The sequence below is a fragment of the Taeniopygia guttata genome, chromosome 2, assembly GCF_048771995.1.
Source record: "Taeniopygia guttata chromosome 2, bTaeGut7.mat, whole genome shotgun sequence".
Taxonomy (NCBI): domain Eukaryota; kingdom Metazoa; phylum Chordata; class Aves; order Passeriformes; family Estrildidae; genus Taeniopygia; species Taeniopygia guttata.
Window position 1 is genome coordinate 52,081,284 of NC_133026.1, and position 21,533 is coordinate 52,102,816.

At 40.7% G+C, this 21,533-nt stretch overlaps 1 protein-coding gene across 12 annotated transcripts in view; it reads right to left on the reverse strand.

Annotated features, from left to right (window-relative positions):
• Positions 1–8,557: 8,557 nt before the first annotated feature.
• HECW1 (HECT, C2 and WW domain containing E3 ubiquitin protein ligase 1) overlaps positions 8,558–21,533 on the reverse strand; it is a 250,824-nt gene continuing 237,848 nt past the window's right edge. For all 12 annotated transcript variants that reach the window (XM_041714544.2, XM_041714543.2, XM_041714540.2 and 9 more), the window contains 2 exons: positions 21,056–21,254; positions 8,558–13,579 (listed from right to left, as the gene is read on the reverse strand). In XM_041714544.2, the coding sequence (XP_041570478.2) occupies positions 13,468–13,579; positions 21,056–21,254 (311 nt within the window). In that variant the 3' untranslated portion in view covers positions 8,558–13,467. The remainder of the gene's footprint in view (positions 13,580–21,055; positions 21,255–21,533) is intronic.

Genomic DNA, 21,533 nt, shown 5'->3' on the forward strand with positions numbered 1-21,533 from the left:
GCCCCGCGCGCGCCCCGGCTCGGCGGGCGGGCCTGAGGGAGGGACGGCGGCACAGCGACACCCGGCGGCGGCGCGGGGAGCGGCGGGTCCGTGTCGCCGCTGGGCTTCAACGAGGTGGGAAATAAAGCCGGGAAGCCGAGGCTGTGTCTGAGGAGAGATCGGCCTGTGTCCCTCCGCAGCTCGGGTGTCTTCCTGTCACTGCAGCTGGAGGATCCTCCCCTCTATTCGGCCGCATCTGGAGGATATATCCTGTTCTGGGCTCCTCAGGACAAGAGCATCTCTCTTATGAGGAGAGGCTCTGGGAGCTGGGCCTATTTAATCTAGAGAGGAGAAGACAGACAGATTTAATCAATATATACAAATACGGCACACGTGGGTGCTAAGAGGATGGTGCCAGACTCTTTTCAGTGGTCTCCAGTGAGAAGATGCGGAGCAATAAACTAAAGCCCTAAACTAAAGCTCAGGAAGCTCCACCTCAACATGAGGAAGAACTTCTTTACATTGAGAGTGGCGGAGAACTGGAATAGGCAGCCCAGGAGAGCTGTGGAGTGTCCTTCCCTGGAGATATTTGAAACCAGCCTGGATGCATTCCTGTGTAACCTGCTGTAGCTGCCCCTGCCTTGGTGATCTCCAGATATCCCTTCCAACCCTAAGGATTCTGTGGTCCCCCAGCCCAGCACCTCACTCTGTGGGCACTCAGGTGTGCCCTGGGGGGCAGCAGGGAAGGAGCACGAAGCCTGGGGTGAACTTGCAGGAGGTGGGAGGCTTTGGCCATGTGGGACATCCAGGCTCAGGACACTGGGAAGCAAGGCTGAGAGAGGGCGAGGAGAAACGGGGCAGCAGCAGCTCTGCATGGGGCAGATGCACCTGGGCCCATCTGATGAAGCCTCGGTCCCTATGGTGTCTGAGACACAAGCCTCAGTTAAAGCCTTTCCCACAGCCGGGGTGTGTGTAGCACTTCTCCTCCATGCATGCCTGAGATCCAGGTGTCTCTGTGAGGTGTGCAGGAATTGCCTCCTAGTCATCGGTTTGTGCAGGCTGGTGGCAATTGCCTCATGGATTTGGCATGAGCCTAAGTGGAAAGGCTCGATAAAAGCACGTGCTCGCTTCTCAATCCCTTCACTGTCTCGATTACTTAATGTAAATGTTAAAGAGATCTGTTCTGGGTGGCTGTCATTTATCAAGGCACTTCTGTGCCATGTGTCTCTTTTAAGGGCATGTAACCTCCTGCCAACATCCAGAGCACGGAAGAGAGAAGACTATTGAGGAAACAGGCCAACACACAGGAAAGGATTCAGTCCAAACCTGGGACATTGATCTGGGATGGGAGTACAATTGCTCCCATGGGAGTACAATTGTGCTAGCATTCCCTCACTCACTTACTGCCAAATCTGATTTGCATAAAAAAGTAGAATCATAGAATGGTTTGGATTGGAAGGGACCTTAAAGATCACCTCATTCCAATCCCTTGCCATGGACAGGGAGACCTTCCACTAGGCCAGGTTGCTCAAAGCCCCATCCAGCCTGGCTTTCAACACTGCCAGGGATAGGGCATCCACAGCTTCTCTGGGCAACCTGTTCCAGTGTCTCACCACCCTCAGACTAAAGAATTTCTTCATAATATCCTATGTAAACATCCTTTTCAGTTTAAAACTATTTCCCCTTGTCCTGTCACTGTCACCACATGCCCTTGGAAAAACTCCACCATTCTTGTGGGGTCTCTCCAGGTACTGGAAGGCTACAATTATGTCACCCTGGAGCCTTTTCAGCTTGAACAATCCAAATTTTCTTAGCCTTTCTTTGTAGGAGAGGTGGTTCATCCTGCTAATTGTTTATAGTTTAGGAATAAATTCCAAAATTAATATGTCAAGTAAGAGAGGGTTAAAGCCTTTTAGTATCAATGTGCCTTCCACTCAAAAGTTGTGAAAGTTGTAGCAGAGGCAGGATATTCCTGCTGAACATTAAAATCTAGATTAAACTGAGATTATATAATTGTTATATCTGAAAGTAGATATCAGTGGCATTTACTACAGAGAGGAGGTTTTTGCCTGACAAATGCATTCGATCTTGAAAGTATGTGGTTTCAGATAAATGAAAGTTTCAGATACTTAATTCTTGTGACATTTTCTTCTTCTTTACTTACTTTCACAATCACATTTTTCTGGAGGAATGTGATTTATTAAATTTATGAAAATCAGTGTAATTATTGATTCTGAAATATGAATGTATCTTCCTCAGAATATTTTGGGATATTTTTGGTTCCCTGACTGTATTTTAAAATAACTTCTAGATTCTTAGATGCCTTTAAAAATATAGCAAGTGGTTCTCTTTGGCTTAGGAAGACAGATTTGGTGCAGTCTTAAAAAGAATTATCCACAGAATACAAATAGTCCTATTATCCTGCAATGGGCAGGGACATCTCCAACTTGATCAGTTGACCAGCCTGTCCAACCTGACCCTGAATGTTTCCAGGGATGGGATATCCAGTATCTCTCTGGGCAACATATGCCAGGGTTTTATCGCCCTCATTGTAGAAAACTTCTTCCTTATATTCAATCTAAAATGACCCCCATTCAGTTTAAAACCATTAGCCCTTGTCCTATTACAACAGACCCTGCTAACTTCTTTGTCCCACATGTCTCTTGTATCCCCCTTCAAGCACTGGAATGCTTCTTTAAGGGCTTCTCAGGCTGAGTAACCCCACTCTTTCAGCCTGTCTTTATAGGAGAGGTGCTCCAGCCCTCTGAGCAGCTTTGCGGCCTCCTCTGGACTCACTCCAGCAGATCCATGTTGGAGACCCCAGAGCTGGATGGAGCCCTGCAGGTGGGGTTCCACCAGAGCAGAGAAGAGGGGCAGAATCCTCTCCCTCACCCTTCTGGCCATCCTGCTTTGGAGGCAGCCCAGGACACGTTTGTCTCTCTGAGCTGTGAGTGCACACGGCTGGGTCGTGTCCAGCCTCTCATCCAGCAGCACCCCCAGGTCCTTCTCCCCAAGGCTGCTCTTGATCTGTTCGTTCCCCAGCCTGTGTTGGTACTGGTGCCCCAGCTCAGGTGCAGCACCTTGCCTTGGTCTTGTTGAACCCCATGGGGTTCCTGTGGGGCCACTCACTGAGCCCGTGGATGGCATCCCATCCCTCAGGTGTGGCAACTGCACCACTCAGCTTGGTGTCATTGGCAAATTTGCTGAGGGTGCACTCCATCCCTTCATCTGTGTCATTAATGAAGATATGAAATAGCACAGGCTCCAATATGGGCTCCTGAGTGACATCACTGAACGTGACTGTCCAACCAAGTCCTTATCCACCTAACAGTCTCCCCCTCAAATCCATCTCTCTCCAGTTTGGAGAGAAGGATGTTGTGGGGTACAATGTTAAAGGCATTACAGAAGTCCAGATAAAAAACATCTGTAGCTCCTCTTTTTTCCACTGATGAAATCACACCATCATAGAAGGCCACTTGTGACATTCACATTCTCTGGACAGAGAGACATAATCCTGTCTCTCAGGATTTCTTAGAGAAGCACAGAGAGAAGAAGAAAAAACAATCTTTATCTCTGCACCTTTGTTTTCTCTATATAGAATTTGGTATGGAGGTAGTTTACCTGAATAGATTGTTTGATTGGATTCTGGTGAAGGTTTTTCGGGTCAATGACCAATCGGATCCAGCTGTGTCTCCAACTCTCAGCAGAGTCATGAGTTTGTGAGTTAGATAGGTAAGTAAGTACATAGAATAGTATAGTATATCTTTAAATAGTATATTAATGTAATATAGTATAGTTTTAATAAAGCTATTCTTCAGTCTTCTGACCTGGAGTCAGGCATCATCATTTCTTCCATGCATCCGGGGTTCATCACATTTTTACTATAGCCACTGGGTAGGTCAGACAGGACTTGCCCTTGCTGAAGCTGTGTTGGCTGTCCAGCATTTTTTCCCACTTTGCTATGCACTAGCCATAGAACAGACCATGCTTTGTCTAGTAATACCAGAATATTGTGGAGCTGATAAGTGCTGTATTAATTTCAGTTGTCCCTCTAGAAAGGATAAATATAAGCTTCATGACTCACTGTAGTTTCACCTGTGCACTAAAACAGCACTGATCTCAGTTTTAAATTCTGCAGCATAAGCTTATCTGTCTACGCAGGGACAAACATGTGTGGATATGAACAATGCTTATCTAGAGATAAGCTAACAGACAAATCTAAGCTGTTTTCTCTCATGTGTTACCTGCTCTCATGTGTTACCTGAAAAAGTATATACTTTTTCTCTGCTGTTTGGATATTTATCTTCAATCACTTAAATATTAGCTGCTGTATGTTTAATTGCACTCAGATGCCATAGCAAAAAGTAATTTTTGCTGGTACAGATAGCATTAACTCTTCTACGTTTCAATATATATATTTTTTTCTTTCTGGCAGTAGCATCCAAGGAATTCATTCTCATGAGCAGTTTTTGGCCTGCAAGCTAAGAAGCAGAAGATGAGGTGAAAGACACCACCACAGGACAGGTATTCTGTTAAAAACTATGTCCCTTTAAATTTATGTCTGCATGCACTGGAATAAGAGTTATTTCTATTCTGCCCTGAAGAGGTGGATCAAAAGTGTTGCATAGGAACATAAGTTTTGTTCAGTTATTTCAATCTGACTCTAGCTTGATCATCACAGGATGTTTCTCTTCCCAATAAAAATGTATTCAGGCAGCTCATACATGATAGACACCTGAAATCATCATCATCATCATCATCATCATCATCATCATCATCATCATCACATCCATTTGATACAGAAATATGAAATCTTACCATCAATAGCTCAGCACATATAATTTAAAATAGTTTTCCATTTTGAATTGCTAAATTCATCCTTTCAACTTATGTACTGGTAGAGAACCATGAACTTCTGTGGCTGGAATTTCTGCAGGCTGCTGAAGTTCCATTCTGAAGTTAGTTATTCTGCATTGAAGCTACTTATTTCTTGATGCTATGGTTTTATCTGTCAGGCAACAGGAAGAGTACACGTTCCTCATCTGAGGGGTTTTGCTCCTGTACTAAAATGCCTCTTGTCATCACGTAACAGCACTTACACAAGAACTCTGAGTACCCAGCACCACTGAAAATCTGCCCCCTCCTATACTTCTGTACAAATAGATGTTTCTTACCACCTGCAACAAGAAGTGTTATTAATCATTTTTCTAGTTTAAGGGAGGAAGGCATGGCTCCACTAAGTGGCAGCAGTAAGTATCATTACTGCCACCTTGCTGAATTATTTTTATATTCGTGAGAGATTTAATATAAACTGGTGGTCATGTTACAATAAGATTTATTCCTCTTTTTCCTCATAGGGATTGATTTCATAATTTATAAGACAGATGAATAAAATTGTGTTTAGGGAATCAACCAGTAACCTTTTTAAATACTCTCACAGGTTCATATTTTGCAGAAATTCTCATTTGAATATGAATTTTACGTATGTTATTATAATATTAACTTACCAGTTGAAAAACACATCATATGGGTCCTCATGCACTACATTGGGCACCCCTCAGATCAGTTTCACAGCTTCTCTGCAGTGGCCAGGCAGTCCCAAATACTAATTCACCTTTTACAAAGTCAGTAGACTTTATTTTACAAAATCCAAGATGCATCACTACTTATTTTATGAGTGTATCCAGAACACAAACTGTTTCAGTTTGTACTTTCGGAGGACGTTGTTGAAGCACAATGATGGTGTTCCACAGTCATATCATGGGCTTTACATACTATGGAAGCAGGGGTTAAACTCTAAGGTCCCAGTTCTGCTAATCAATGCACACATCACTAATGCTGTTATCTTACATGCCTAAAGCAGGGAAGCCCATTTTCCATTGTCAAAGATGCCAAAGCTGTCAGTAAACATATCCTCACACACTGTAAGTATAATCTTATATAGCAATCTCTATTAATAATTTCAGTCATTCTTAAATGATCACTGATTGTACTTCAGTACCAAGACATACCTAAGAGGTAGTGAAGTCAAATCACAGCTTGTAACAGTTCCTAAGCAGATTCTGTGCTGCCCCAGCTGCATTTCTGAAAAGCTGTTGCCTAAACATGATGACTCCATGTGGCATGCTGGTAGGGAACCTGTATTGCTTTGTCTACAGACTGAAGCATATAAAGCGCTGAAAAAAAAAAAAACAACTGGAGGATATGCAGTTCATTTTTGTATGCTGTTTTGATATCAGAAAAGCAACATTAGGAAATCACATCCAACAACACTTTTACAGTTCTTGTCTGTGGTCCATTTTGAAACTGACTGGACACATTTTCAGATTGCAGAGTATTTTACAAAATTACTTTTTCCTTACAACTGGTTTATTTTGTAAGTGGGAAACAAAGATAACCCAAACCAGTCTTCTAATTTCATATTGAAAAAAAAAAAAAAGAATTAAAATGTTCCTGAAGCGTATTACTCTTCACAAAAGGAAAAGCAAGTTATCTCAGTGTTACTATTGCTTATGATTGGCACAGAGAACTCCCCCATGCAGCCTCATTATCTTCTTGTACCATAGCAGTTAATTAATTATATGAAATCCTACATGTCAGAAGTTCAGGAAAAGAAAATCCCATTAGTTGCACTCTTTGTGTGTTCCAGTGACTTCTGTCTAATCTCAAAGAGCTGTAATACAGCATTGTTGGGATGAGCTTCATTTACACCTCAATTAAAACAATATAAATCTGCTTTACATCAAAGCATAATACAAAGAAGAATCAGGGCTTGTATTTCAGGTAGAATAATACATTGGTATTTTTCTTCTAAATTTAGTTTCAAGAGATTAGGAACTAAACCCAGCCACACACTCTTCATCTTGATTGATTGATCCATGAAAGGTATTTTTGATCAAAAGTGATTTTCAAGTTTACCAGAATTAAATGTAAAAAATAGTAAAAGAGTGCGTCTTTGCAGCTAAGGAGGATTTATGATTAGAGGAGTCACAGCAGATCCTTTGTGCCTTTGTTCTCTTTGGCCTCTTGTACACAGATGAACAACAGGCTATATGTGGATTTATTGTCCTTTGTAGGAAAAAAAAAAAACCCCAAAACTATGACACTGCTACCACAGGCATGAAAATATTCCTATTGATTTTTAATATCCTACAGAATTATTACAGTTTTGTTAGCATGCCAAGAAAGATGCTGGATATACCCATGGAGGCATCACGTGGACTGCTGCTCTATTTTAACTGAAATTCATTAATTTGTCATAGAATCATAGAATGTTAAGGGGTTGGAATAGACCTTAAAGGCCAACTGGTCCCAACCCTGTCTGCCATGGGCAGGAGCACCTCCTACTAGACCAGATTGCTTAAGACTGTATCCAGCTTGGCTTTGAATGGGTTCGCAGGATCCATGGGTTCATAGAATTTGAATGGAATCACTGAATGGGTTCTAGTAAAAGGCATTGTTCCAGCCACATATGCAGATCACTGCTGCAGAAACTGACACCTCTGATACAGCCTAATGATCAGCAGCTCATTTCACTGCTTTTTTAATAAATATGAATTTTCCCTTCCTTTATATACGAGCAATGCATAGAAATCCAGCTTAGTGCCAAAATGCCCTCTCACTCACTTCTTCCTCACATCTGTGCACAATCACACACACAGAGGATATGAATAAAGGCTGAGCTATGAGACCTGGATTTCTTGAGCACGTGCATGGATGGGTGCTACTCTTGCCACCAGCACCTCCATCCCTGCTGAAGGAGAGCCAGTGCTGGGCCTTGTGGACCTGTGCTCCTCCATATGGAATGCAATGCAGTGCCAGCTCCAGAGGCGCTCTCAAGAGTTCTCAGAGTCACACAGTTTCACATTTGTTACTGATTTGTCTTGTGCAAGATATGCTCACCACCTCTGTTGGAGTATCTTCCATGGATTTATATTTTTCCTTATAGAAACAGTGCATTATATTTAAGCTTTCCCATCTTTCCTATTGTACCACAATCCCTCATGGTGTGCCATTTAGGTAAGAAAACAGGTATGGTCAGGAAGGTGTCTGCTGATGGTGTATCTGAGGCGTGTTAATCTATCCTGGAATGTGTTAATGAAACACGCCAGAGATATTACAGTGACGAGCAGGAGAGAAATGGGTGTGACATACTGAGATGCCAGGGCATCTTGCTGTCAACACAGTGCAGACCCAGCATATGCTATTGAGAAATCATCCCTGCAGTTGCACTTCATCCCTATAATGCAATAATTATACTTAGAAGCAAAGTATGTGTAAGTAGCATACACACTGCTTTTGTATCTCTGTTTGACCAGACATTTCCTATAGCAAGGAATAAGCTCCCATGCTCTCAAGGCAGGAGAGCCTGGGGACTCTGGTCATGCAAACCTATGTGGAGAACCACAAGTTTTAGACATATGCCCTGAAAAATTGAATAAAAGCAGTGGAAGGGCCTGAATACAATAGTGGGAAAGGACATGATCCTGAAACTACAATTTCTGAAATTAGTGGGCTTTGACAATGCCAGTTTCCACCCTCTATGAAATAGTTTATTTGTAATAGACAGTCCACACAATGCCATAACAAAGTGATTTTATTGACATTCCTCCATAGTGATATGGTTGAATAGAAAGCACAGCCTGAGTATAATGTGACATTTTTCTGTCAATAAAAGCAAAATCAGTCCAATAATGAGGACCTTTCCTGCCACTGACTTTATGTAGTCTTTAACAAAAACCGTAACAGACATTTCCGTTAGATAAATCGGAAGCTGCAGGGAATTTGGCTAATGGTACAATATTTACTATACCTAGTATCTACTATCTACAGGAATCTGTTTTTCTACTGGAACAAAAGAACTACATGACTCACTAGTGAGAAAGTAACAATCCAATCTCTTGGAGCTTGTGATAACTGGAAAACCTATCCCAGATTTGTCTATTGCAGTAGTTTTATCTTTTCAAAATGAACACTGAGGTACAGCAAGAATAATAAAAAAGCACCGCATTTATTGTAGAAAGATCAGTTGGTCTGCATTTGACTGAAAGCGTTTCATCTTGACTGGGAAGCCCTATTAATATTACTACGGAGACAGGGCAAATATCATTTCAACAGAAATTAAACAGATCTCCAGTCACATTTGGCCTTCTGAAATTCCATGGACTGTCAAAGGATTAATAGTGAAGGACAAGTTTAACCTGTCCCCTGTGCATTTATATTTTAGCTTATTTCAGTTTCGATTTTCATGTTCAAATTCAGTATCCTATTGTTTCCAACTAGAGGTATGTCAACTATTTGTTACAGTGAAACTAGAACAACAAAACACAATCCCAACAAACACTCCCCTCCCCACAGGCCATCTTTCAAACTAGACTACGAACTCAAACCTCAGCTACAGTTCATTCAAAAGTTCATCGGCACTTGAGCAAACTGGGTGTAAAAAGTCCCCTGTGTCAGACCTGTACAAAACTCATTATTTCTCCATTAGATATTAGATGTAGTTTGGACCACTCACTTCTTGCCTTGTGATAGCCATGGACCTCTCTGGAACATAAAAGTCAAGTTTTGAAATATGCAGAGACTGAAACTGAACACATGTAACTTACTGCAGACTGAAGTGACACCATTTGTAAGGTTTAGACCTGACACTGTTAACACTAAGATGCAGATGTTTACACTGGATTAAATCCTGCATAGCTGATGTGGTTGAAAAGTCAGTGAGCCTACTTTGAGGTGGAAGACCTACTGATGATTTAAAATACCTACTTCCATTCTCGTATCTCCAGATTAATGCTAACAGGATTTCAAAACAGAAATACCCCCTTCCCTTCCTTTACCATTAATACCATCATGACAATCATTTTGAGAAACATATGGACCCTCTGAAACCGTTGCCAGTATTCGTTGCTCTAACTGGAAACCAGAATTCATGAAAGCTGTCAGACTGGCTCTTCCATTTTCACTTGAATTTTAAAAATCTACTGATGCTGACATTGAATCTTAATCTAGCCACCCCCATATCTAGCCACCATCAGGTTTAAAGGGAACTGAGGTGAAAGAGCTGAAAAGATTATTTCACTGTAAATCTGCCCTATGGAATATCTCCTAGTCTTTCCTGTGGAAAGAAAGGAAACCAGAATTCTGTAACCAGTAGTCAGTGTTCTACAAATGAAATTGCAGACCTGGGAAGTAACAGCACTTGAATCAACAGATGAACAAGGAAGGCTATGTTTTGCATATGCACAACAACAAAGTCAATTAATTGCATAATGGGCAGGTTAAATAACAGGCCAAAGAAGGTAGGTTTCTTCCTCTCTCCTGTTAGCACCATTCACTGCCTCACTCTGACACTCCAGATGCATGGCGCCCCCCTCTCTCCAGGCTGAGACTGGATTCTGCCCATGGCATGACACAAGGAATGGAGAAACACTATGAAACGTTGATCCAGATATGAGAAAGATGATGTAGCAGTTTGAAAACCTATTGGGGTAGGGCATTTGGGAAGAGAGAGGGATAGGGCTGGAATGGCAGAATGCAAGAAAAGCCACACATGGCATTTTCTTTCTCTTTGCTTTATGAAAACAGTCAACCATCTCTATTCCTGGCCTTAGATCCAAAAAACTTGCAAGGAAATCTGCATGACTTTGTCACCTTAGAAAGCAGCTTTTAAAAAATGTTAGGCTGTGTGCTTGAAAGACAACTTGGATCAAAGATTTTGATGGGAAGTAGCTGGCTATGCTCTGTGTTTCCCAGAGGAGCATCACACAAGATGCTTGAGATGGCAGCTGTCAAACATAATCTAGTTTAGTGTGTGATGAGGGCCAGAAAATGTTGTGAAGAAGAATTTCAGGAGAAAGCCTTCTGTATTTAATTTAGCAGAGCTTGATGCTGTCTCTGAAATACAACATCTTTTATTATGCTACAAAAAATAGTTTCACTTTTTTTGTAATAAAATATAGTTTTAAAATACTTAAAAAAATTTGAATATACAACGTTGTAAAGAGTGGATTATTTTTTTCCCACTTTTTTACTATGTTAATGAGACAACTCTTGATTTTTCTTGGCCAAACATGGGCCAACCAGTTGGATGCTTCTCTTTCTTCTAATATTGGAAAACATCCAACATTTGACATACTACAGGTAACTTTATAACATTACCAGGAATAAATTAGAAACCATACAAGAATCACTGGAGCTGGGGCCCAGAGGTGAAGAGGCAGGAATTACAAACACTGGAAGATTTCATGTTCATGTCTCCTGGTGTGACTTATTCTGATGAAATTCATGTGCACATGACAGATGCTCTGAGAAAAACATTAATTTTTTCTATCTCTCCTGTGCAGTGAGCTGGTCACATGGCATCAATGCCTGAGAGCTCATTTATGGAAACGCTAAACATCATTTTTGGTGTGTGGTACAATGCTGCAGCCTCTGTTTGCAACTGTAATATTAAAGAACATACTAAAACATAGATTCTCACTAAAAGCCATACAGTAAATTAGTATAAAAGTGGCTGAAATGCCACAGAAATTGAATGAAGGGGGCAATTTAAGTATTTCATATTTTTTACATGCCATTAACAAAAAAATTTTTTTTTTGCTTAGAAATATATTTTTGGGTCCATCACCTTCCAAATACCTACTGACCTAAGAATAAAAGCAGGAGAAAGATGTAAAACTCTCAGAATAAAGTTTTTCAAGTGTGAAGAGGTTCTGGACAACCACCATAAAAATATGTGAGAATGCAGAGTCCAATTTTTTCCTCTGGAGAGAAAACTTAAGACGAAATAGATGTGTTAGATCTTGAACTGGTCTCCTGATTTTACAGTGCTCTAAAGCATAACTAACACCAAACTACCAGTAACAAGCCCCCGAGGGGGTTTCGTACTTCATGCAAGCTGAAAAACACTATGATGTTACCTTCTCACATACCTTCACAAACCTGTCACTTTGCATTTCTTGCATCCTTGAACATATTTAGTGTCAGAAGATACTTTGTATTTCCATTTCCCAGTTAAGACAAACACTTTCAATCTGAGACTAGTCTTGGAAAACAAGGGCAGCAAAGATTAGTAACAAGAATGTAATCAGAGCAGTAGTTTGACTGTAACAGCCTCAGCAAAATCCATCCGAAGACAAGCCTACTGCTGTTTTCCTTTTTTCTCCTGGATTCAGAGTTGGAAAGTACACCAAATTGAAGAGGGTTATGTCTGCAGTAACAAGAGCAAGATCTTTAGTTTAGTGGTACCCAGTATGACTGGAGGGCCTTTGGGCTTCCTCCAAGAAAATGTACACCAAAATCTTAACCCACAGAGAGTCACAGTTCCCTTCATACCTGACAAACACCCTTATTCACTGCAGCTTCTCATTTGACAGACTCCAGATGAAAGCATTCTGTCTACAACCACTCTTGAGGATATGGACTATTCCACTGGACAAGAAAAGAGAAACAACAGAACTGAAAACCACCCCCAGCAACCATGGATTAGCCCAACCTAACAGAAAATAAATGGCTTCTGACACAGGGGATGGGATTGTCTAGACTTGTCATTTGAAACGGAACATTTTAAACATCAGAAAACAAAGATCTGGTGAACAGAACCCAAGGATATTCATAAGAGTAGAACATTCTTCTTACTTCCCCTTTTCCTTGTCATATACAATACTAAGGTAAGGGAGCCTTGTCCTTTTTGCTACATAATAAAACATCCTTCTTGAGTGTGCACAACCTTGTGCTTCTTGTGTGGTAAACATTACAATGGAGACGCCCCTCCCGATAGCTCTGAAGTGCAAGTTCTCTCCAGTACTGGCAAACAACAATCATAACAATCGCCGTTATGCTTTGCATTGCATTACAGGTTGGTTTTTCTTAACTTTTTGAAGGTCTTATCTGCACCATGTATCTGGGCCACTTCCAGCTGATACAACTGATGTGGATCATGAGTTCATATATAAAAATTTCAGTTTTGTTCACAGGTGTCTTTCAGATGGACAATACATACAGGGAAAATAGGGATGGATGATGATATATTTGACCAGCTCCTAGTACTGGATTCAACGATTAAGAAGTACGATGGGCTATGGATTGATTTAGAAGATATGGGTATATAAAAGCTTGGAATGCTTGATGAAGTTTTTTTATTTTTTAATCAACATAGGTGGAAGTAAACATTTATTAACATTTGGTCAAGTGTAGTGTAACTTGCATTTGTATTTTCATTGTTATTAATGGAGGTATGTAGAGATATACAGAAACCTTGAGACAGTTGTTTTTCTATTGCATACAGACTAGCAGTCCATTGGAAACAGAGGATGAAAGCATGAAGGTTAGATCATAGAGGGTGGCAGTTCTTCATGCACAGCTTTTGTTAATCTTGATTTTTGTTTTGTTTTCAAAAATAAAAACATGGGAAACCAAGATCAAATGATGGTGGACAGGAAAGGTGACATCATCAGCCATAAAAACACCAGAAGTGTCTGAACGCCCTCATTCAAGTCCAAAGGTGCTAGTTTCTTCAACAGCTGTCAGCAGCTTTTCATACAGCATAGAATATGAGGGGTAAGGTGGAAGATCCAAACGGTTGAAACATGTGTGTGCCCTGAAAAAAAAAAAAAAAGCTACATGTTAAGCTTAATCTAAAAAAATTGAGAAAATAAGAACTGAGAAAACTAGTTTCTACTGAGAATCAAGACATTCAAGTTCACTCAAAGTAAAACTTTTGAATTCCACCAAAATATGAGGTACTCAAATCTGTCTTCACATACACATGAATACTTTATACAGAAGACACAAGCTAAGTATCGACATAACAGCTGATATCCCTCCTTTGGATGGTGCAGGGATCTTGATGGAGAAGAATGTTGGAGGTGACTGAGGAGCTGGGGTTTAGGGCCTGAGAGAAGTTCATTACTATAGTTTTGGTTGCTTCAAGATTTAAAAAAAAAAATGGCATTCATCTGTACATCCAACATGAGCTGCCAATAAGTTTTGCACCAGTGGACAAACACAATGTGATCGAACATAGTGACAGAATGGGCTGAGCATGTGTTTGAAGAGAGGCAGGCCTGACTGCTAAAAGACCATTCAGAGATCTGCTAAGTGAGGAAGAAAGGCTGCTGAAAATATTCAGCAAGTCAGCTGTTGGCCATCTGCTGCAAGTCTGGCCTTTAAACGTTATTTATTTGTAGTACCCAAGACAAAAGCAAAATATTCTGTACAGAGCAAGCTGCAAACTTGATGACCATCTCTTTCCCCAGTTTTACAGTTACATTTACCTGACATTATATTTACATTGGCAGCACCTTCAAAAGAAGCCGTGGAATGGGTTCCATGCGTGCCTTCACCTTGTTGCAGCTTTTCTGGCAGCAGCAATTAGACCCAGAGGCAGACAGCACTTCACTGTGGGAGGTGCTATACAAACGTGGAGTAAAGAAACAGTCCCTGCCTCAACAGTTCAGCAATTTCAACTGACTGAGAAACTGCACAGCTCATTCAACAAATGGACGTGGGAGGGGCACATTTTCAGTAAAAAGTGTTTCAGTTTTTTTCAGTCAGCTTAAGAGTTTTACATGATGATAGCAATATTTCTATTTCCTCTTGCTCACTGGGATAAATGTGAATTGACAAAACTTTCCAGAAGGAAATGCAGCCTCAATGGCTAACAATGTCTGAGTTTATGGTCCTTAGTATTTTTAGAAGCCATGGAGCTGTTTTACTTCTAACTCTTCTATCTCAAACTTTAACTCAATGCTATTTCTCTAACACTGAAGCAGCAGAGCTCTCTTGGAGAACATTACATGAAGCCATGCTAGTCATCTCTTAGGCCACCCACAAAGTGGGAAAGATGTAATGCTAGTAGATGGGCTGGCCTGAGACTTGTAGATTCAGAGGAAGAGTTTTATCAAGCACCAGTGGTGAATCATTAAACACAATCAGGCAACTGAAATAGCCAGAGGCAAGTAATCTTCATTGCATTACAGAATTTCAATTGGGAGAGCTTTTACTATCCTTTTCCCCTTCTGAATGAAGATTTGTTAGCTGGTTAGTCTCAGAAGAGAACACAATAAACACAGAATTTGTGGAAATGAGCTCTGAATGCCTGAGTTAGTGAAAAAGGAAAATTAATAAAGCCATTATTTAATTCATCCATTGAAATTAAACATGGCAGCTCATGTGTATTATCCATGAGTAGCCCTGCACTATTTATTGTTTATCTCAGCAATCTTTGGCAACATAAGTTGTTTCTACAATCCATTGGCAATATGTATCAACCACTGTGAGTTAATTAACAGAAGGATTCTTGTAGTCCATTCAAACATGTTTATCACAGGCAAGACAGCCCCAAGCAGAGATAGCTGGTCTTGAGGAGCTCAGCTGCTGGGCTCCAGAATTGGAAGTGGCACAGTCATGGTGGCTCAGGTGTGAGTTCTTCTAAAGCAGTTTTGCAGAACCAGACCCCTGTATGGTACTCAACCATAGCACGTTTAACTGAGACAACAGCATCTCGGACATTGCTGTTGTGCATCCTACTGTGTGTTACACATGTATCCACAGCCACCGACTCCGGTGTTTACTTTCTTGCAGACATTTATCTTGACTAATCATTATCCATCTGATTTCACACTGGTTATGAAACACCTTTGCAATGCTGTTGACAGCATTTAGTCATCCTTGACCTAGCCAAACTCAGAAAAAAGATCAATTCCTTTTCTTACTATGAGGTTTACAGATGTGGGTTTTTCTATAGAGGGTCTGAAGGAATTTATTGTGGGGAGCAAAGAAAGGAGAAAATGTTAGCATGTCTAGAAACACTGAAACATTTTGCTAAGTGACACTCTTGTCTTCTCCAGCTCAACAACTTCACAGAAATAAATCCTTGCACTTCAAAGAAAAGTCATCCAATTTGAAATGAAAACAGCATTTCAGGAGCACTATACAGGTAAGGTTTACACTTCTACCTACTTATGGTGCAGACCACAATATATTGCTAAGGGCAAAACTTGAGTTCATATTCTGGCTTGTGAAAAAAATGTGGATCTACTGCAACTCCAGTAATGCCTGTGAAGCCCACTCAATGTTACATAAAGATAATTATGTGCAAAAATGGTTTTCATCATATATTGTATGATATTGCAGTACATAGGGCAATTAAGAGTCAGTGATGCTTTCCACAGTGCCCACGGTTGTCTAACTGTGCTCCATCCTCCAAAGGGGTAAATTCCTTCTTAATTATATTGGCCTCATACTACTGATCCCAGTGAGAGTGACTACAGTAAGCATAATCCAGGGAACACTTGCCACACATATTGGGATAAAAACATTACACCAGTAGTGCCAGAAGTAGTCACAGCAAAGAGAAAATATTTCTTCCCTTGATTTAAGCCTCCCACCACATAAGCCTGCTGACATTTGAGAGGGTGTTCAGGGAAAGTGAGGCCTGGAATAAGAATTACATTGGTAAGAGCTTTTATGGGATGGATTCTGGGTTCTTCAGAAGAAAATGCAAGATAAAGTAATGTAAACCAACTCTGACCCTCATATGCCCTCATCCTCCAGTAAGTTAAGCAGTAAATGGACCACTAAAAATTTCATTCTTCCTGGCAGTGTCTTTATTGCTTAACACAGTTTTGGTGGGCTTGAACTTTTGATCTTGCTCATTGTTCACAGTGATATGCTATTTCTTTTCTTCTAAGAATTCTTTCTAAAAATTATAAGATTTTAAGATTTTTGCATTCATCTTTTCTTTGTCACTTATTTTATTTCCCATAAAGATGAGAATCCAAAGGCAGTAAAAGTGGGCACAGAACCCCCTGCTATCTTAGTTATAGCTTGAAACTATCTACTGAAGTAAGGCTTACATTCTAACATAATCATGCCTGTCAGGCAGAAACTGGGCAGTTCTCCTTTTTCACCTTGCTTTTGTTAAATGAACCCAAACCCCCTCCTTTATATATCTGAGAACCCACAAGTAGTAGCTTTTGCTTCTTTTGCCTGTAAGAGGGAACACTCACATGCTGTCTGGGAATCAGTGTTAAATAAATGAATGTAGATTTGTAGCTGATACTGCTGTTGGATTGAAAAAAGAGGAAAGAGACGATGGATGGGACTTAAGGAAACGTAAGAGACAGCAAAGTCCATGCACTCAGTCCATTGGTAAAGAAGGAAATTATAAGAATAAAGTTCTTGGTAGTCACATACAATCTTTTAAAAAAAATTATCCTATGGGATTCTGTGGTGATTAAATACTTGATCATCCAATAGAGAGGAACAGAATTCTCTTACAAAAGATCAGATATTTACTAGCGCTGGTGATTTGCATCATACATAACACACACTACACTGCTGAATGAAAATCTCTTCTGATGAAAGAGTAGTTGCAGCTCAGCACTGTAGGGAAAAGTGACCTCATTGCATCAAATGTGATTATTTGAATCCCTGGTCCTTACTTACTTGATACTCCAACAGATATAGTCTTGGAGCTGGCAGGAGTTTTTGCCAGGTGAGGAGTGCAACCACAAGTGGGACAATGGCATCTGTAGGCACCAAACACTTTTGCCAGCTGAGAATTTAAAAAGACTGAACTGTTGCCTCCTATAGCTATAGCAGAAAGCACTGCTAGTTCTTAGTACAGTTCTGTTTTGGGCCAGTTGTTCTGCTCCCGTGGTATCAAATGAGGCTATGTTATTCCAGCTAGAAAACCAGTGTCTTTTCATTAATGTTTGGTGGGGAACAAGAATCCATTCTTGCAGAACTACAACTAAAACTGATTCCATTTACAAACCTACATGACCCAGTAAAGGTGAAGAGAGGAATTCTGCTTCAGAAGAGGCTGTAGCTGCAAAAATTCTCCAACCATCTCTACTCTGGCAACCAGTTAACTGTGTAACACCTTCATTCTGGGACAAAGCTTTCCATATTACATAGGAAGAGTAAAACTCAACCTTGATGAACAAGTGATTGAACCTGTGATTTTATATGACAAGTTATACCAGTTTGGAAGAAACCACGATACAGATTTACACTGACATATCTGCAAAGCTGGCAGTCTCTTTGAAACCTGCTTTAGGGTCATTGGAGATCTGGGATTAGACCAGCATCTCTGAGCTGTATGTGCCTCAACTTTCTAACATATGTGATCTCAAAAGTAAATACAGATAGGAAAAAATGTGTTTGGCACATATGCACACTCCATAAATAAAATACTGGTGTAATCTTACTCTTCTTAGTCTTAGATGAACATACTACACCACAATTACCCTGTTCATGGAGGGAACTGGTACTAATGAACAAATCCACCAATTTAGAATGAAGTTACTGGATGCTAAACCTTTCTGAACAAGTCTTGCTTATCCTCGGTGCTCTCAAGAAGCACTTAAGTGTCATGTATTATAGTTATTCTTTGGAAAGTGTTTCATTTTAGAAATTTACATCATGCCTCTTTTTCGGGACTTGCCGTGTTGCTGCTGCAAGTGCAAACAGTACTAACCTACTAGTTTAGGTGTTAGCACATCTCTGCTCACTATATGAGATGTGATGTTCATATAGATTTTGGCAATGCATGCTCCATTGCCAAAGTGTAAGGATAGGATGTAAGGGAGATTTGCCTTAATACTTCAGCCATCTGGAGCAGAAGGGAACAGAGAAAGAGTCATGGATTCTCCTGACAGAGCTAAAAGTTCTCAACACTTTGTACAGCAGTTAAAGTGAAAAGGTAATTTGTGGTGATTCATGTGACAGGGCTAAAAGGCTGACAGGATATGACATATGACTTTTTTTTAGCCTATAAGTCTTAAGTACGTAAATAAATGTAAATAAACATGGGCAAACCATAATCAGGTATTTAAAAAACAAGTTTTAAATAATACTCATGTAGTCGCTTACCTAAGGATTTAGGGAACCTCCAGCTTTAGCCTGTGTGTTTTATGCATTTCTTAGCACTGTGTATACTTGGCAGCACCCCATAATTTTATAAAAATGCAGGCAATAATTCATGGTGATCAAGCTGTATTTGTTTCCCATGAGCAAGTTTTGTTTCTTTTTCCCCTGGCTAGAATGAATGCAGAGGTCTAAGACTTCTAACAAGTGCTACCAACTTTCACCTGGAAAGGAGGCCTCGTTCAGGGAGAGCAGCTCATTCAGAGATCAGCAGACAAACATAAAATCTCAGGGCTAACTGAATCTGAGTCAGAAGTAGTTCACAAAGGAAGTTAAACAGAGCAGAAAGGAGCCAGTTACATTTTCAGAACTTGATGGGTCAGGCCAGGGCATTTACTGTGCATGCACCAAGGTCCACCCACCCTTCTTGCCTCTTTGCACCCCAGAAGGAGTGGAAAAAGAGCTCTGCAAAAATATGGCAGAATCTGTGACTGCTGGTTGCTGTCTGAAGGCAAGAATATCCTCAGTAGGCTCTGAAACCCTTACATATAGCCTGACTCTATATATATATATAGTGCAAAAGGAGGATCTGGACTACAAATAGCAAACTGTTGCTCTCAGGCTTTCTTACCACATTGCTGGCTGGAGCTCAAAGAGCATGAGTCATCTCACTGACCTTACGTGTTTCCATCTTGTTTTAAATCTCAGTGCCCACATCTAGCTTCATGTAGGTTCTAGTCCTGCATATAATCTCCATAGAGCCTTTATGGTAGATGGACACAAACCAGAATGTACCAGCTGCGACTCAGCTGAGCGATTTCAAAAGTCTGTGTTCAGGCGAGATGAACTGTTCCTTGAAAACACTTACTCCCATTTCTTGACTTTAGAGGGAGCCCACATAAGATGTCAGCTCTGAACACCTTCTGATATAGTGCCTTGGCTCCAGTTTCTGCATCTCCCACTGCATAAACATGGGCTTGAGCAGACTTGGACTGAGAGGGTGACCAGATTTGGACTTTGCCTCTCCAGAGGTCTCCAGGCGTTTGCTCAAGTCCGTGTCTTATGGTATGTTTCTGGGCAAACAACAGAGAGAGCAAGTAATGAGAAAGCTGGACCAGACCCTTTGTTAATTGACTGTCAGACTATATTTGTGAGGTCTGTGAGATGAAATTTTGCTCTGGGCCATAAAAGTGGCCTCCTTTGCAGTGTAGCTGAAAGCAAATGATAAGAACAGGAAGAAAGCATCCTTTGGAGGGCAAGTGTGATGTAAAAGGGCCACTGTAGCAAGAGTATCTCAGAGGCACTGAAATGCTCTGTAATTCCAGTGGGGCAGAGCCTCAGGCAACTCTCAGAACATTCAACTCATTTCAGTAAGGAAGGATGAGTGCTGGTCACTCATAAAGTTGTAAAGCAGAATTCAAAGCTGAAACCATGAGTAGCTGTGCCATCACTCTCTTGGGTGGCCTGAGGCAAGTCCACCCCACTTTGTGCCCCTTTGTTCTGAAAAGGAAGATGACCCCTCCTTGGAATCACTGCCAAGTCTGTTGGTTCTGTATGACATTATGGCTCATTTGCTCCTAGCTGGCTGACTGAACTAAATGCAACAAATTGGACATTATTGACACACAGCCCGAAGTTCCATCACTAAGCTTCTTCATTACAAAAAAGTGTAACCATCAGAAAAAATGAAGGGATTACACTCAGGTCTCTAGCCAAAACTCAGAGACAGATTTTGGCTTTCATGTCTCTGTAAATTCATGAGTATTTTTACTAGCACTTTGGAAGTAAAGGGAACAGAATCGGTTGACAGGCTCCTGTTGATCTGAATCTGTTCCAGAATCAAAATAAGAGAACTAGGTTGGAATTTATGGAAATCTTAATCTTAACCATTTCCAAAGATTCCAAACAGTTTGAATTGAGCCTGCAAATCAAACAGACAGCTTTTGATTTTTTTCCAGAAATAAAATACTGGTGTAATCATACTCTTCTTAGTCTTAGATGAACATATATTACACCACAATTTTCTCTGAACATAATTAGATAACAACAAACTGATCATTGTTGCTTTGTTGTTTTTTGGTTGTTTTTTTTTTTTTTTAGGTGTCCTTACTGTATTCATTAATTGACAGAGAGATGCAATGAAGTAGCAGGCCTATGTTTTTAACAGCAATTCTGGTACAGTGTCCTGGTTGGGACATACCTTGGGAGGGAAGTTATTTTCCCCCATTTCTCTATACAGAAGCGCCGCAGGCCGTTGCTCCCTCGCAGAGCGGCAAAACCCTCATACGGCACACTCGACGTTCCCGTGACGAACTGCAACAATCGCAGCCTCTGCTCATTGTTAAACCTCTCCACGGCTGCCCAGAACCACCGTATCACTATGTGTCCATCATGGTAGCCTACATCAAGCAAGAAAAATAAAAATCACTCCCTTCTAACTGAGAAGAGCAACACTGAAAAATGTTCCCATTAGCATGGGGCAGTAGATCTCCTACTGGAAAGATCCTGGCCTAACAATATATCTTTTTCTTCAGGAGCAGTAGGTCCCAGCTTCCATTTTGTCCTGGCTGTGAATACTATAATGTCACTAACTCATTTCGGACCCTGAAACTCAAATATCCACTTGAGATTTACTGGTCTCTCACAAATCTCTTGGCAAGAATTGGGGTTACATGCAT